At 48.1% G+C, this 15,161-nt stretch overlaps 1 protein-coding gene across 2 annotated transcripts; it reads right to left on the bottom strand.

The window, feature by feature from the left end:
- Positions 1–1,545: 1,545 nt before the first annotated feature.
- On the bottom strand, positions 1,546–6,621 carry LOC310679927 (armadillo repeat-containing protein 12-like). 2 transcript variants are annotated; one of them, XM_083445902.1, is made up of 6 exons: positions 6,410–6,619; positions 5,062–5,210; positions 3,344–3,478; positions 2,729–2,902; positions 2,400–2,471; positions 1,546–1,950 (listed from the first exon to the last, which is right to left on the bottom strand). In XM_083445902.1, the coding sequence occupies exons 1-6, from the start codon at positions 6,546–6,548 to the stop codon at positions 1,591–1,593; spliced, it is 1,029 nt and encodes a 342-aa protein (XP_083302028.1). In that variant the 5' UTR covers positions 6,549–6,619; the 3' UTR covers positions 1,546–1,590. The 2 variants fall into 2 exon arrangements, with proteins under 2 accessions (XP_083302028.1, XP_083302029.1); XM_083445903.1 differs by lacking the exon at positions 3,344–3,478 and having other exon boundaries at positions 6,410–6,621.
- Between the last annotated feature and the right edge of the window lie 8,540 nt (positions 6,622–15,161).

The raw sequence follows: 15,161 nt of genomic DNA, 5'->3' as shown, positions 1-15,161 counted from the left end.
CACATAATCAGTGTGTCAAACTGGATTGTATGAATTGGTTTACAGAACTGGGAACAGGCCACTTTATGGGATAGAATGATATTAGTTCAGCAGTGGCTTTTGTCATTGGGTCTACTCATATGGGATGGACTTTGGACAGATGTGTTTCTCCTCTGGTTCTTGGAGGGCATTTTGGATTATCCATGGTAGAAGCTCCTCTTGCTGGGAGGGAAGTGACTCACGTTTTTTGACATAGCTCCTTTAAGGAGGGACATCTCTCCTTTCCCCAGCTACCCTACCTAGTGGCAGATAAATTATTGGGGCTTGCATCCCTTTGTGACCAGTTGGTTTTAATAAGGCAGCACAATCCCAAAGAAACATGTGGACCAATGGAAGCCATTCATCAAGGCTTTATTGAACCCTGGATGCATAATCAGAGAGATCAAGTGATAATGACAGTATTTCTCTTTGGTTTGATCCCAACAGAATGAAGAGTTTGATCACATGGCCAGCTCATATTCTGGTAGCTTCCATGAAGGAGCATCTTCCTCACTCCATGCCCAGTACTTGGCTGGCACAGACCATAGTCTGCTGTAGGGACTGGGTGGCATTCCACCCATCCATGTACAAAACACAAGTTTAGATGGAAGAATCTGAAGTTTGTATTGATTGATTCTGAGTTTGTAGAGCAGTGGCTAGTAATCAGTTTCACAAACATCCAAAATATTGTGACAGAAGTGAAGAATGGAGCCTGATTGCTTCGTAGGTCACATTTGGTAATAGGGTGTTAAGTATTTTATTTGTGATTTGATTGTCTTGAAGTCATGCAGGAAGCAAGAGAGAAAGTCAAAAAGTTCGCGCCTTGTTAATTTGATTTATCCTCCATTGTCCCTTCCCCCACTTTGTGCATCTGTTGCCTATGAAAACTCAGACTATATAATAAGCTGTTTCAGGGCACAAGCCTGTATTTAGGCCTATACTGGCTGGGAAGCCAAAAGGTATAAGGGGGAGTAGAAAAATGCCGGATACAACTCAACCAGTGAAGATACGCCAGCACAACTTTGTGGATATGCTAGTGGAACTCCATGCAACGCTGCACTGCCAGGACAACACTGCTGGTGGAATGACCGAAAAGGAGTACAGATGTGGGAGTGATGAATGAGTAGACAGATGACAGCTCCTGTACTCGCAACCCTAATCCTAACATCAGCATAATACCATTCCTAGAACTCAGTAAGGACTGGCTCCTTGTATGGCTGGCTGAGATGATGTCAGCCCACGACTGGTAGTGTTGCCATGGGCACTGGGGGGGGGGGGTAGCTGTTGTTGCTCCATTCCATGTTACTTGCTCCTCAAATTTGTGCTGGGCTTTGCTAGATACTGTTGATAAGTTACTCCAACCTTGCGGTGGTGCAACAAGACTAAGATTGCACTCTGCTTGTTTCTTAGGAGCACAACAGTAGTCTGCCACAGACTTAACCTCACAGCTGCTTCTCTGAGAACGGCTTAGGCAGGTCACACCTCACCACATCACTTCTCCCCCAAACCATTACTTTCGCTCCATGGTTTCTGTTTAAAATAATTTAATTATCTCTTAAATCCTACAAGGGCTTAACAGCCCGATTTAATGAGTGAGCTGCCAATTTTCGAGTCAGAAAAGAAGGTAGAATCATAGTTGTGGAGGAAAGCCATCTCCCCTTCCTCGTTGAGCTGGAGCTTCAGGATGACCCTGCAGGCCTGGATCTGCACCTCTTCCTCTGGGTGAATGATGAGCGAGAGGAGGCGGTCAGCTAGGCGGGAATCGTCCCCAAAAAGGACCTCATGAAGGGACGACTCATTGTACTGCCAGCTCACTGACTGGTACTGGGGAGTCAGGCGACCCTCACAAAGCCGTTCCACAAATACCAGCAGCTCAAAGAGAAGGTTTCCAGGTCGTGAAGGTTGGAAGAGGTGGAGGAAATCTGGATGGACCTTTAAAAAGAAGCAGACCAGGTTGATTTTGTCTTAAAGGACAAGGCTTGGGCCTGCAGGTCCTACCCGTCTGGATGACTAACTCCAGATTCTTCAGGCGGAAACCAAATGCCACCCTCCAGATCTTTTTATCTGGCCCTTTGAATTCCTCCTGGGCCACAGCCTCCCCAGCCACATTCTGCCCATTTTTGCCTCCGACCCCACTCACTGCTGGTATGTGGTTCTCAGAAGGTTGCCCAGAAAGGAAGGCAGCCCTCAGGCTAAAAATAACTGTGTCCCTGTTCTACTAGGAAGACATCCCAGGGAGCAGGAAGGCAATGCACTTTGCTCTGTTAATGCCGCTGCATTAAGCTGCAGCAGACATGGAAGTCTAGGATTGCTGCCTTCTGGCACCTTTTGCTTCCTTCCTCTCCCAGGTTTCCCAACAAAGACAGGACTGAAATCCTCACCTGGCAGTTCATGATGTCAAATAACAGAGCTTCCTTTTGGGCTAGCGTGCCAAGGAATTTTAGAACCTGCACCTGAAAAAGACAGTTGCAAGTTTATCAACATTACAGGTGAAGTGTCTCACTCTTGTTTTATGGCTTCCACTTAATGCCCTTACAGGATTTAGGACAGGGATGAGAAACATCTGTGGCCGTCCAGATGTTTGTTGAGCTACAACCTCCATCATCCCTTGATGATTGGCCATGTTGGCTGGGGCTGATGGGAGTCCCACAACATCAGGAGTTTTCCATCCCTGATTTAGGAGTTGGGTACAAGGGATAAGCCTTGGTACCTGACACATAGTGTTTCCCATCTGCAGAATTTCCATGAAGGCCGGCATAAGCTTCTTCACCAGTGGAAATGTGTGATCTGACAACGGGAGCCCATTCAGCAGCCTCAGTCCAGCAGCATGTAAGTCGTGGTCCCAGATGCCGGCGACCATTTCGAGAACCTTGGGGAAAAACTCCTGCAGAAAACATAGTGATTTATGGTTACTGTGGGCTACTTTCCGTGACTGAATTGTGCCCTCTAGTGATGCGTAAATGCCTCTTCCTTACAGTTGTACGCCGAAGCAAGAAGACCACCCATTTTCTTCTTCTTATGGAATGATGTGGTAGGAAACCTACTTAACAGATCAGATGGCCACAGCTAACAACATTCAAATGTGCTGTTCATAGCTCAAGCACTATCACAGATCTAACCCCATGAGCAGAGTTTTCATAGGACTTTCCATTACTTTAGATCATTTCATAGCTTCTCAAAGAAGTCCGTTCACTTGTTCAAACCACAAGCCATAGAATGATGAGACACCGAATGATGTCAAATGGCAAGCATTCTTGTGGGAATCAGTCGAGATCCACTGCATGTAGCCTGATACGGAAAAGCACTGTGGGGTACAAACAATCACCTGAATCCTAATTCTAAACTTCCAAATGCCAGTGAAGGCCTTGAGGGCATGCAGAGTCTGAATCTTGATGCCAATGTCTGGATCATCCAGGAAGGAGGCCACCAGTTTGATATCCTCATACGTACAGGCAGAAGCCTGGAAAAACAGAGCATGCAAAGTCAGAGGGATGTTAGGTTAGGTTTATTACATTTAAGTGTTGCTCCCACTAAAGAAAGTTGTAAGCCAGGCTTCCTCAACCTCAGCCCTCCAGATGTTTTGAGACTACAGATATCATCACCCCTGACCACTGGTCCTGCTAGCTAGGGATCATGGGAGTTGTAGGCCAAAAACATGTGGAGGGCCGAGGCTGAGGAAGCCTGTTCTATGCAATTTACATCCCAGGTGAAAAAAGACACATATGAATTGAAAATATATTTAACAATACAGTAACACAATAACACTCAGGAAAACAAAAGCACATTTGCTACTGAAAAATGAGAAGGTTAGTTCCAGACAGGCCTTCTTGGAGAGGCTCTATGGGGTGGGGTGGGGTGGGGGGCTACTATGGAGAAGGCCCATCTCTCATTGCCACCCTCTTAACTGTCCTCAGAGGGGGCACACAGAGAAGGGCCTTACGTGATAGTCTCAGGATCCAGACAGGTTCATAAAGGTAAAGGGACTCCTGACCATTAGGTCCAGTCGTGACTGACTCTGGGGTTGCGGCGCTCATCTTGCTTGGACAAAACCATTCATTCAATCATTCATAGCACTTATACTCCACCTTTGTAGCTCCAGACCAAAACCGCTCAAGGCAGCTAACGGGACATAAATAAAAAGACCATGGCAAGAAACAGCAAAATGCAAGCAAACAAGTGGCAGATAAAATTAACAAAAGAAAAGGAAAATATGGGGGGAGGAAAGGAAAAGAACCAAAACAAAAAAGAAGCGAGCCAGCAAAATTAACCCACATTCATACCAAGGGCCCACCAAAATTCCAGGTAATAGACAAAAGAACCAGGTGAATTTCTTGAGGCAGGGAATTTCATAGGGTTGGTGCAACAACTGAGACATCCCTTTTACATTCCCTTTTACATTCTGAGTCCTCCAAAAATGTGCATTCTTCTGAGGGATTTGCCTCTCACTTTGCAGCAACTTGCCAGAACGCAAGACTGTTGGCCAAAATATGCCACCTTTAAATATGGCTTTGCCCCAATCAGTCGAAAAATAGGTGGGTGGGTGTAAAACTCTCCCCCGATCACCATTTCTCCCCTTGTAATCCACTATCCTCTCTCTCTTACACAGCTCTTTTTGCCTTAAACCAGACTCCAGTATCAGAGTCCTGCTGGGAGATAAGTGGCTGATGGGAGGGATTGCCAGTGGAGGGGGCAGTGGAGGACAGGAGGAGAGCTTAAATCAAAGACCCATTTTTACATGCACAGGCTGCCATTATCAGGTGTAGCTTTGGTCACCAACAGTGGCGGACTTTGGGCTCTCAAATTTCAGCAGCGCCATGTGTGATGCTGAAATATGGCGCCCCCTCACCTCTCCCACTCTGCTCTACAGCATTGCTGTGGTGCTCCCTGGCGCCCAGTGCAGCCCAACCGGTTGTGCTACCTTAAAACTGCCTCTGTCCTGAACTTGGTTACTTGGGTGAAACCTGGCTGGGCAACCCACACTTGATTTCCTTGGACTTGCTCTTTCACCACTGCACTTTACATCATGCAGTTCTGGAGTCTCACCTCATTGTCCAGTAGATAAACACACCGGGTGATGCCATGGAGTAGCATATTCTTGGAGTAGTCATCTAGCTTTGAGTTGAGGGTGTTCAGGAGTCCCCTGAGTTCTCCAGAGTCCAGCACAGTTTGACTCTGGTGCTCTATAGCGAGTTCTAAACACAGGAAAGGAAGGAAGGCAAGAGGTCCCGAGGGGGGCAAGGAGGCAAAAAGAGCAGTGATAGGTGAGCTGAATGGAGCATGTCGTACTAAATGGAATAACATGTGTTTCGACATGGGAAGCATCAGAGCTCAGTCGGAGAGTATCTGCTTTTCTGTTAGGCAGATCCCAGGTTCAACCCTTGATATGTCCAGGTAGGGGTCAGGAAAACCCATGTTTGAAATGATGGAAGGCTGCTGCCCATCATTATGGACAACACCGAGGTAAATAGACCAAATATTCTCAGTATATGGCAGCTTCTGACAGTGTGTCTTCTTCTTCAATGGTCATATGTTTATGCTATCTCCTATTTCAGCAAAGTCCTCTCTCAGAGCTGTCCTTCTCAGGAGGAGGATGCTGCTATTGCGAGGAGTGCAGCCAGTTAGAGGGGCCTGATATTTAATTCATGGCAGTTCACATTTCATTAAGCAGATTGCTTCAGCCCAGAGAGATGCACAAAGCTAAGACGTCTACAACCGGCACTTGTAAGGTGGGTATTAGAAGACAACACAGACCCAAAAGAAGCAACTCGACAAGTATTTCTAAATCAGAGATGCAAATTTAAGAGCAAATATATTCCTCTGTTGCACACTTTCAGAGAGCATGTATGAGATTTAAATTTTAAAAACTGTACCCAGTCTGGCTGGGGGAAAGGCCTTGGGTGTGGCCTTCCTGCCTGAACTCCATTGGCCATTGGTAGATATCTGAGAGCTTGTTTTATGGCTGATTAGCAGAATGTGGCACCATGCAATAGTGCCTATGGCATTTGTTTCAGCAAATGTCTATACCGTTCTCACATATTCAGCAGGAGCCTATCCAAAAGACCAATTCCCTCCATGCTGTTTGCTTGGAGAGCCAGTGTGGTGTAGTGGTTAGAGCATTGGACTAGGACCTGGGAAACCAGAATTTGAATCCCTACTCAGCCATGAAGCTCACTGGGTGAATTTGGGCCAGTCACTGCATCTCATCCTAACCTACCTCATAGGGTTGTTGTAGGGGTTAAAAATGGGATGGGCGGGGGAGAGAATCATGTATGCTACTTGGAACTCCAAGGAGAGCTGGGATATAAATGTGATAGATAGATAGGCAGATGGTTGTTGAGAGTTAAACCAGGGCCTGTGAAAACTGCCATGCTGGGAGCATTACATAACTCACGGGCTAAGGTAAGTGGCTCTGGGTTGTAGGGAGGGCTCTTGATCCCTGCCAAGATGGTCTTCGCCATTAGGAAGATAGCTCCAGCTCCTGTTGCCGCAGATACCACGTTTTTTGTTGTCACCAGCTCAAAATACTTCATCTCCTCTCCTCGAACTCCCAGGGCTGTAGATAGAGCCCTGGGCGCTGACCTCAAACAGGCCCTCCAATGGAAATACTAGATTGCTCTCGGCATGGTTTGTGATGTCACCAGATTCCACCAGGACATCTATGACACACCGCCCAAGAAGGTGCAGGAAGCAGGTCCCCCCAGGTTCTCTGATATCAGTGCAGGAGGACATGGAAGCCTGTGCTGAGCTATGCAAAGGGAGCTGCTTAATAATAATAATAATAGTAATAATAACAATAACAATAATAATAATACAGTGGTACCTCGGGTTACATACGCTCCAGGTTACATATGCATCAGGTTACATACGCTTCAGGTTACAGACTCCGCTAACCCAGAAATAGTGCTTCAGGTTAAGAACTTTGCTTCAGGATGAGAACAGAAATTGTGCTTCGGCGGCACGGCAGCAGCAGGAGGCCCCATTAGCTAAAGTGGTGCTTCAGGTTAAGAACAGTTTCAGGTTAAGTATGGACCTCTGGAATGAATTAAGTACTTAACCCAAGGTACCACTGTAATAATAATAATAATAATAATTGTATCCCTACTATCTGGCTGGGTTGCTCTAGCCACTCTGGGCTGCTTCCAGCATATACGAAAACATAATAAAACATTAAACATTAAAAAGTCCCTATACAGGGTTGCCTTCAGATGTCTTTTAAAGGTTGTATAGTTACTTATCTCCTTGACATCTGATGAGAGGGCATTCACAGGGCAGGTGCCACTACTGAGAAAGCTCTCTGCCTGATTCCCTGTAACCTCACTTCTCACAGTGAGGGAACCACCAGAAGGCTCTCAGAGCTGGACCTCAGCATCTAGGCTGAATGGCAGGGGTGGCTGGTGAATGTTTTCCCACTGTATTTTATAGACAAAGTTGTCATACGGGCCACAGCAGGGGAGGAGGGAACCTGCCCCAGTTCCAGACAGCAAGGTCAGCAAGGACAGGGGACTTCGCTCCCTTCTCAACAGTGTCCCCAAGTACACCCCTTTATTTTTCTCCCACAGAAGTGAACGGTAGCGGAGTGAGGGAAGTGCACCACTTGAAAACAACTCTTCAGCCCAACTGATGCCCAGCCTCCCCCCCCAAAGAGATCCCATAGGAGAACTACAATAAATGAGTCCATCTGAGACTTCTGTTCTTAGAGACACCTTGCATTCCTTCAGCAGCCCCTGCAGTTTAAAGGCTCACCCTCCCATCCTATCGATGGCCAATCATAGATGCAAATGGCAATATGCCAACTTTTCTGTACATGTGGTGATGCCACTGCTTTCCCACACCCACCACCCCTCCATCAGTTGCTCACAATTGCTCACAGAGAGAAGCCCTTTGCACCTCTCCTCACCTCAGCAGAGAAAGGAGGGTGACTAACCACTCCTCACATCTAATGAAATGTGGGCATGGCTGAGGGGTCATGCTCTGTGTTGGAGAGGCAGAGCCAGTGGAAAGAGGAACTGAGCAGGAACAGAACTACGCGGGAGGGCCCAACGATAAGCCCACATTTCCCCTGTTTTTTATGGCCTCAAAGGGCAGAAACAAACCTTTATGTGCAATGTAATGATAGGTAAAGGTAAAGGGACCCCTGACCATTAGGTCCAGTCGTGGTCGACTCTGGGGTTGCGGCGCTCATCTTGCTTTATTGGCCGAGGGAGCCGGCGTACAGCTTCCGGGTCATGTGGCCAGCATGACTAAGCTGCTTCTGGCGAACCAGAGCAGCGCACGGAAATGCCGTTTACCTTCCCGCCGGAGCGGTACCTATTTTTCTACTTGCACTTTGATGTGCTTTTGAACTGCTAGGTTGGCTGGAGCAGGGACCGAGCAACGGAAGCTCACCCTGTTGCGGGGATTCGAACCGCCAACCTTCTGATCGGCAAGTCGTAGGCTCTGTGGTTTAACCCACAGTGCCACCCACTGTCCCAATGTAATGATAGGGGCATGTTTATTTATATTAGGTGTTGTATCTGCAATTCTTTTAGGTTTGCCCTGCTCCTACTCCTCCCAGGCTGTCTTCTTTTCTTATTTCTTGGGATGAAACTTCTCTTTTTCCTGTTCTGACCCCACAGCCTGAGTGCTCTGGAGCCTTCTGACAGATCCTGTAGCTTATCGGCTCACAGGGCAACAGATCAAATCATGCTCACATCTCTGCCAAAAAGAAATCCCAGCAAAGTATGGTGGGGACCCAGTTTTTGCCTTTCTTCTGCTGGAGTAACTGAACTGAACTCAGAGGGTATAGATCTGACGTGGAACGAGAACGAATAAAAGGAGAATGTGAACATCTTGGGTTATGCTTATGTTGCTGGGTGAACAACAGGACTTCCTGCCAGAAGATGGCGACAGCAACCAAATATTATGTGGCTTTATTCCTTAGTACTGGAACTCTACCAGCAGTGTGGGCCAAGTATTGCCTATGTCACACTTACCAGGTAGATATGAGCATCAAAGGGTTGATTTCCTTTCTGTTCCTTCTTTGTTTTTAGTTCAGGGTAGGCTTCCAGGTTTGCAGGAACTATTTTGTTGCATTTTTTACTAGAACTCCCAAAGGCTCTCAGCTGGAGCCAGTTGCCAAACAGTGGTGGGAGAAGGCGGGGGGGGGGGGACATATCCAGATATAAGGAGCAGAGCATCTCTGAAGACATGCGGAGCCCAGGGATTTGTTTTCAGTACTCACAGGCCTGTCACACCAAACCCCACTCCTGCTTATCCCCGCCTCCCAGCTTTCCTTATCTCAGCAGCCTAATAAATCAATCCTTCCTGAACTACTGCAGGGATGGTGAACCGTCTGGAGGTTGTTGGACTCCACCTCCCATCTGCCCCAGCCAGCATGGTCAATGGTCAAGGATTATGGGAGTTGTAGTCCAGCAACATGTGAAGGTCCACGGGTTCCCCAACCCTCACCACCTGCAAATCACTTAGAGATCTACCAGTAGTTCCCAATCTACCTTCTGCCCATCTCTGCTTTAGAACACATGTTTTAGTAATTCTCTCTTTTTGTGCCCAGGGAACCTTATTAATTTACTTTATGGAAGATTTTGATGCTTTCAGATAATAAAAAAAAAGCCTTGCATTCTGCTTGCCATGAGATATGGGCATGTAGGTCTGGAGATGCTTCAAAACCACCTGTGTGATGCTAGCTACACACACACACACACACAGAGAGAGAGAGAGAGAGAGAGAGAGAGAGAGAGAGAGAGAGGAGTAGAAAGAAGAATGCTTGTATACAAATTTCAAAAAGTTAAATGATCTTGGGAAAAAGCAAACTGGAGAAATTCTCATGATGATCCTTTAGTTAGTCAAATGAATAGCCCCACACCAGCCCAAAGGAACAAGCTAGTAAGAATACATTACAAAGCAAATATAAATTATATAGTTGAAACTCATTTAAGCAGATAATGCTTCACAAAACCTTTTCAGAAACACACACTCACCACTGTATTCAGCTTTTCCAACACCCACACCCACACAACACTGTATTCACTTGGGTACCCAAAGCCAGACATATAGAAATTCTGGCATATCTCCAGGGGGGGATGGGAGTTCTATAGAGAATGCTTTTCTGCGTAGTGAAGCTGTTCTCATTTGATGCAAGGACAGTAGCCTCAAGGGGGCACTCTCTTTCAAAGTTAGAAATCACAAGAGGGCATTACAGAAGAGGCAGGTACGTTGGGCTAAGCTGTACAGTGCCTGGAATTGTTCCTGGAAGATATGAGGAATAATGCAGACGCTGCAACATTGGGGTAACATGCTCCCAGCTGCGCTTTGCTCCAGGGCTGGCCATCTGTCTTGCTGGCACAGCAGGCAGGAAGACCAAAAAATGCACATACAGACTTGCCTAATGTATCGTATCCTGCCCAATGGGGACAAATGCCAACACATGCCTCTTATGTTTAGGGGCAGATCTTCATCTGGTGGCTGGTGCAATGGAAATACGTTTGCATTCACACAGCAGACCTTTTGTGACACATACGTACATGCACTACACATAAGGTCACAACTCCCCAAGTGAAGTGAAGCCTCCGTGTGTGCTGCTTCTTTCTCTAACGCAGTTGTAAAAATGTACATTGGTGGAAAACGCACAGTTTGCAGTGTCATCTGCATGTTTTCTGCACTGACAAGAATTGAAAGAGAGAGAAATAGTCAAGAGAGCCTCAAATGTGTTTTTTCCAATGTTTCACATTAAACTGTGCAGCCATGACAGGTGATTCCTATAGATTGAATCGGCTGAAGGGTTTCAGTTGTACAGACACAGGTAGCAACTCTGCACACCTGCATAAAGAGCAATCAACCAAGCAATTGAAGGGAAAAAAATCAAACCAAGTTAAAAGTAATGCAGTCCAGCCTTACAGCTGAAATCAAGTAAAGGTAAATTGTACTCATCGGAAGGTATAACTCTGTCTGTTTCAGTTGTTTCCGTTTATCACTTTTCCAATTAAATCCAGTTCTCCACATTTCTGCAGCAATTTGTGAATTAAAAACACAAAATCTTTGCAAAACTTAAATCAGCATTTTAGTGTGAATTTCTTCTAATAAGTACATTTTTGTATGTAGTTTTGATTAACATACACTGTTTTGCAATTCATGGTTGTAAGTTATTTCCATGACGTGTTCATTTTTATGCCTATTTTCTTTGTCTGGAGAATTTCATCACAAAATTTGGTTAAGTGCAAACTTCAAAGGGTAGCTATGTTTTGGTTTGTGCATTGGTTCACAAAGTGCGGAATGGGTCATTTCTCTTTAAGATGCAAGCAAAATAGAGTTAGTTCCCCATCCCTATATGCTTGTGTAGTGAGATATGAGTCTTAGCAGCAATACCAGTAGGTGTTTCCCCACTTCTGACCTCTACAAGTGCGCTGGCATCAAGAGCACACCAGTGTGCAGCAAGATGACTTCAAGTGTACCATGAAAAAGGAAACTGTCAAGGTGGAAGCATCCACCACTTTATGCCTGTCACAGTGGGGTAACCCCTGGTAGTATTGATTCCTCTTTTTGCTCATATATGGGCAGTGACATCACATACCCTCCAACATGTCCAGGCTCAAAACCAGGCTGTGCGTCTTCCAGGGTGATTCACATGATCTGCGCAGTGCCAGATTACCAAATAGGCAGAGGAGGCACTGGCTTAAGGGCCCCATGCCGTTTAGGGGTCCCACAACAACGGATCAAAATAATATTGTTCAATAAAATTAGTTTATTAGAATTGCTGATTGGTAAAATAAAGTATTAGGAGATAATTTGTTGGGGGGGGGGGGCTTGAGATTTCGTCTGCCTAGGGGTCTCTACAGGGTTTAATCTGGCACTGGAGCCACCTTTTCAGTGTGAGGTTGTGGCATCCAAAATGGCCGCTGTGCTCTTGCATGGTAAAACAGGATGTCCTGGTTTCCCCAGGACAGTTGAGAGGTGAAATATACTCAGAGTCGCAAAGTGATTTCATGCTCTTTATTCAGCTCATAGTGGTGAGGAGGAATGAATGAATGTCCCCTCAAAGTATCTGCTTTATATACATTATTTACACAATGGGCTGCACATGATTGGCTAATTCTGGAATTCTACTGTAAGCCAATCAGGTTGTGGATTCACTTATATCTGGAGCATGATTGGGTGGTTCCTGCCAACCAATCAGACTGCTGCATTGTTCTAGGACCAATCAGACTGATGCATTCTGAATCCTATTGTTCTAGGACCAATCAGACTGCTGCAGTTTGGATCCTATTCAACTCAGTACATAACACCCCTCCCCTCTAAGTTCCAGTCCTGCCCGGGAGGTCACATTCATAGTCCTCGAGGTACGCTGGCGGCCTACGTGTGCTTTGCGGCCTGTGGTGTTCCCTGGTCTGGGGTTCAGGTTCTGGCTCGTGTTCCAAGGTTGCTGGCTGTGATGGGCCTGTTTGGTCTGGCGCAACCGGCTCGCTCAGTCGTGGTTCTGGTTCCGGTGTCGTTTCGGCCTCGCGGGTCCTCTCTGTATTTACTGATTCTGCCTCTCCTGCTGGCCCCTCCTGCTCTATGGGCCTCACTGCCGCTCTGTTCCCTTGGGATTCCTCTGACCTTTCCTCCTCCTGGTTTTCTCCCGGGAATCGTCGCCGTATCTGGTCGCAGTGGCGGCGCCAGCATTGCCCCCCATCTGTTAGCACCTCGTATGACACGGGGCCAGTGACCCTGGTGACTGTGGCGGGTACCCATGCTGGGCCTGCCCCAAAATTCTTTGCGTACACTGGGTCCTGGGCCTCGAAGGTCCGGGGGTTCCTGCCTTCCCCCACCACTACCTCATCCTGAGCTCTATCGGGGTGAAGGCGGTCCAATCTGATTGCAAGGCGCCGACCCATTAGTAGTTCAGCGGGGCTCCGGCCAGTCGTTGAGCTGGGGGTGCTGTGCTGTGCTAGGAGGAATGTGGCAAGGCGGTACTCCCAATCCCCTTGCGTCATGCGGCGAAGGGTGTCCTTGGTGGTCCGCACCATGCGTTCTGCTTGGCCATTGGTGGCAGGGTGGAATGGCGCCGAACGGATGTGGCGGATGGCGTTCTGCGCTGTGAAGGTTTGGAATTCTCCTGACGTGAATGCAGTCCCGTTGTCTGAGACGAGAGTGTCAGGGAGCCCATGGGTTGCAAACAGCCTGCGTAGTACCCGGATGGCTGCGGATGTAGAAGTGGACGGTACCAGTGCGACTTCCAGCCATTTGGTGTAAGAGTCCACCACTATGAAGAATGTTTTCCCCTGAAAGGGGCCAGCGAAGTCCACATGCAGGCGTGACCATGGTGCTCGGGCGGACTCCCAGGACTGGACTGGGGCCCTTGGGGGATCTGGGCGGGATTCTTGGCAGGCCTGGCAGTGTTTGACCCAGGCCTCTATCTCTCCATCGATCCCCGGCCACCACACATAACTCCTGGCCAGGGCCTTCATTCTTACTACCCCTGGGTGTGTCTCGTGTAGGGCTGTGAGGACCCTTTTGCGGAGGGGCTGGGGAACAACGACCCTGCTTCCCCATAACAGGCACCCCTTGTGGGCCGACAGTTCATGTTTGCGGGTTGTGTAGCCAGCGAATTCTGGCCCAGGGCTGTTGCTGGGCCATCCCCTCCACACCCAGTCCAGGACCCGGGAGATGACCCTATCTTTCTTGGAATGGTGTGCAACTTCTTGTGCCTGAATGGGGCGGTCGGGAAGCAGCTCCAGGCTCATAACCTCTTGTGCAGGTGCTGGGTCGGGGCCTGTTTCCGGTAGTGGTAGCCTGCTGAGGGCGTCCGCATGGCCCATCGCCTTCCCAGGTCGGTGAATCAGTGCATACTGGTAGCTGGCAAGGAAAATTGACCACCTGAGGACGCGAGGAGACAGCACTTGGGGGGTCTGCTTTTCGGGGGCAAACAAGCCAAGCAACGGCTTGTGGTCAGTCACCACGGTGAAGGGCCGCCCGTACAAGAAATCATGGAATTTTTTTACTCCCTTCACAATTGCCAGCCCCTCCTTGTCTATTTGTGAGTAGTTCCGTTCGGTAGCGCTGAGTGTCTGGGAAAAGTATGCTACTGGTACCTCTCTTCCATCCGGGAGTTGGTGTCCCAGGACAGCGCCAATGCCATAGGGTGAGGCGTCGCATGCTAGCACCACCGGCAGCCTCTCGTCGAAGTGTGCCAAGACCGAGTTTGAGACAAGCAAGTCCTTGACTGCCTGGAATGCAGCCTCCTGGCGCTGGCCCCACACCCAAGGGGCCCGCTTGTCCAGAAGTCTGTGTAGGGGCTCTGCTACCGCCGCTTTGTGGGGAAGGAAGGAATGGTAAAAGTTCAATAGTCCCAAGAAGGCCTGAAGTTCAGTCTTGTTCTTGGGCGCTGGGGCATCACAAATGGCCCGTACCTTGTCCCCAGTCGGGTGGACCCCTTCTGCGTCCACCATAAATCCCAGAAAGTCCACCTGAGGCACTCCTAGTAGACATTTTTCCCGCTTCACCTTGAGACCCGCCGTCTGGAAACGGTGCAGAACGGTGCGGAGGCGGTCCTCAAACTCCTCTGGTGTGGGCCCGGCAATCAACACATCATCGAAGAAGGGGGTGACGCCAGGAATTCCTTTAAGGAGAGAGTCCATTAGGTTCTGGAATATGCCTGGTGCCACGCTGACGCCGAATTGCAGCCGCTTTACCCTGAACGCTCCTCTGTGCGTCACAATCGTCTGTGCCTCTGCTGTGGCCTCATCTACTGGTAGCTGTTGATATGCTTGGGCCAAGTCCAGCTTGCCAAAAATTTTCGACCCAGCCAGGGTGGCAAGGACATGGCTGACCAACAAGAAGTATGACATCATCTCAGGGAGGGAGTAACAGAGGATCAAAGTATTGCCACTGAAAAGTGTGGGGAATCCCAGACAAACCCCATTGTGTGGAAAGCATGGGTCCCATCCTTGTGAACTCTGACTCAGAGGTGATATTAGCGCAGCAATCTTACAGTTGTGAGGAAGATGCCAGCCCATTGTTCTGGGAGCTGGCTGTGGAAATATATGTATAATCTTTTGGAGTTCAGGAGTGAAGTGAGCCCATTTCAATGCCTCAAACCCTGTGGCCTGGATATTAAAGGTTTAGGAAACACTGCATCAAGGTGAGGGACCAGGACTAAAACATGGGAC

Source organism: Podarcis tiliguerta (assembly GCF_965153285.1).
Source record: "Podarcis tiliguerta genome assembly, chromosome: 6".
Lineage (NCBI taxonomy): Eukaryota > Metazoa > Chordata > Lepidosauria > Squamata > Lacertidae > Podarcis > Podarcis tiliguerta.
Note: the sequence above shows the minus strand (reverse complement) of the source record. Positions and strands in the feature narration are given on the sequence as shown.

What these genes read in the sequence shown, in the direction of transcription:
- LOC310679927 (XM_083445902.1), bottom strand. Translation starts at nt 6,548, where the DNA reads ATGAAGTATTTTGAGCTGGTGACAACAAAAAACGTGGTATCTGCGGCA. An exon ending in TTTATCTACTGGACAATGAG is followed by an intron (nt 3,479 to 5,061) that starts GTGAGACTCCAG and finishes CTGTTTTTCCAG; the next exon opens with GCTTCTGCCTGTACGTATGA. An exon ending in TTGACATCATGAACTGCCAG is followed by an intron (nt 1,951 to 2,399) that starts GTGAGGATTTCA and finishes TTCTTTTTAAAG; the next exon opens with GTCCATCCAGATTTCCTCCA.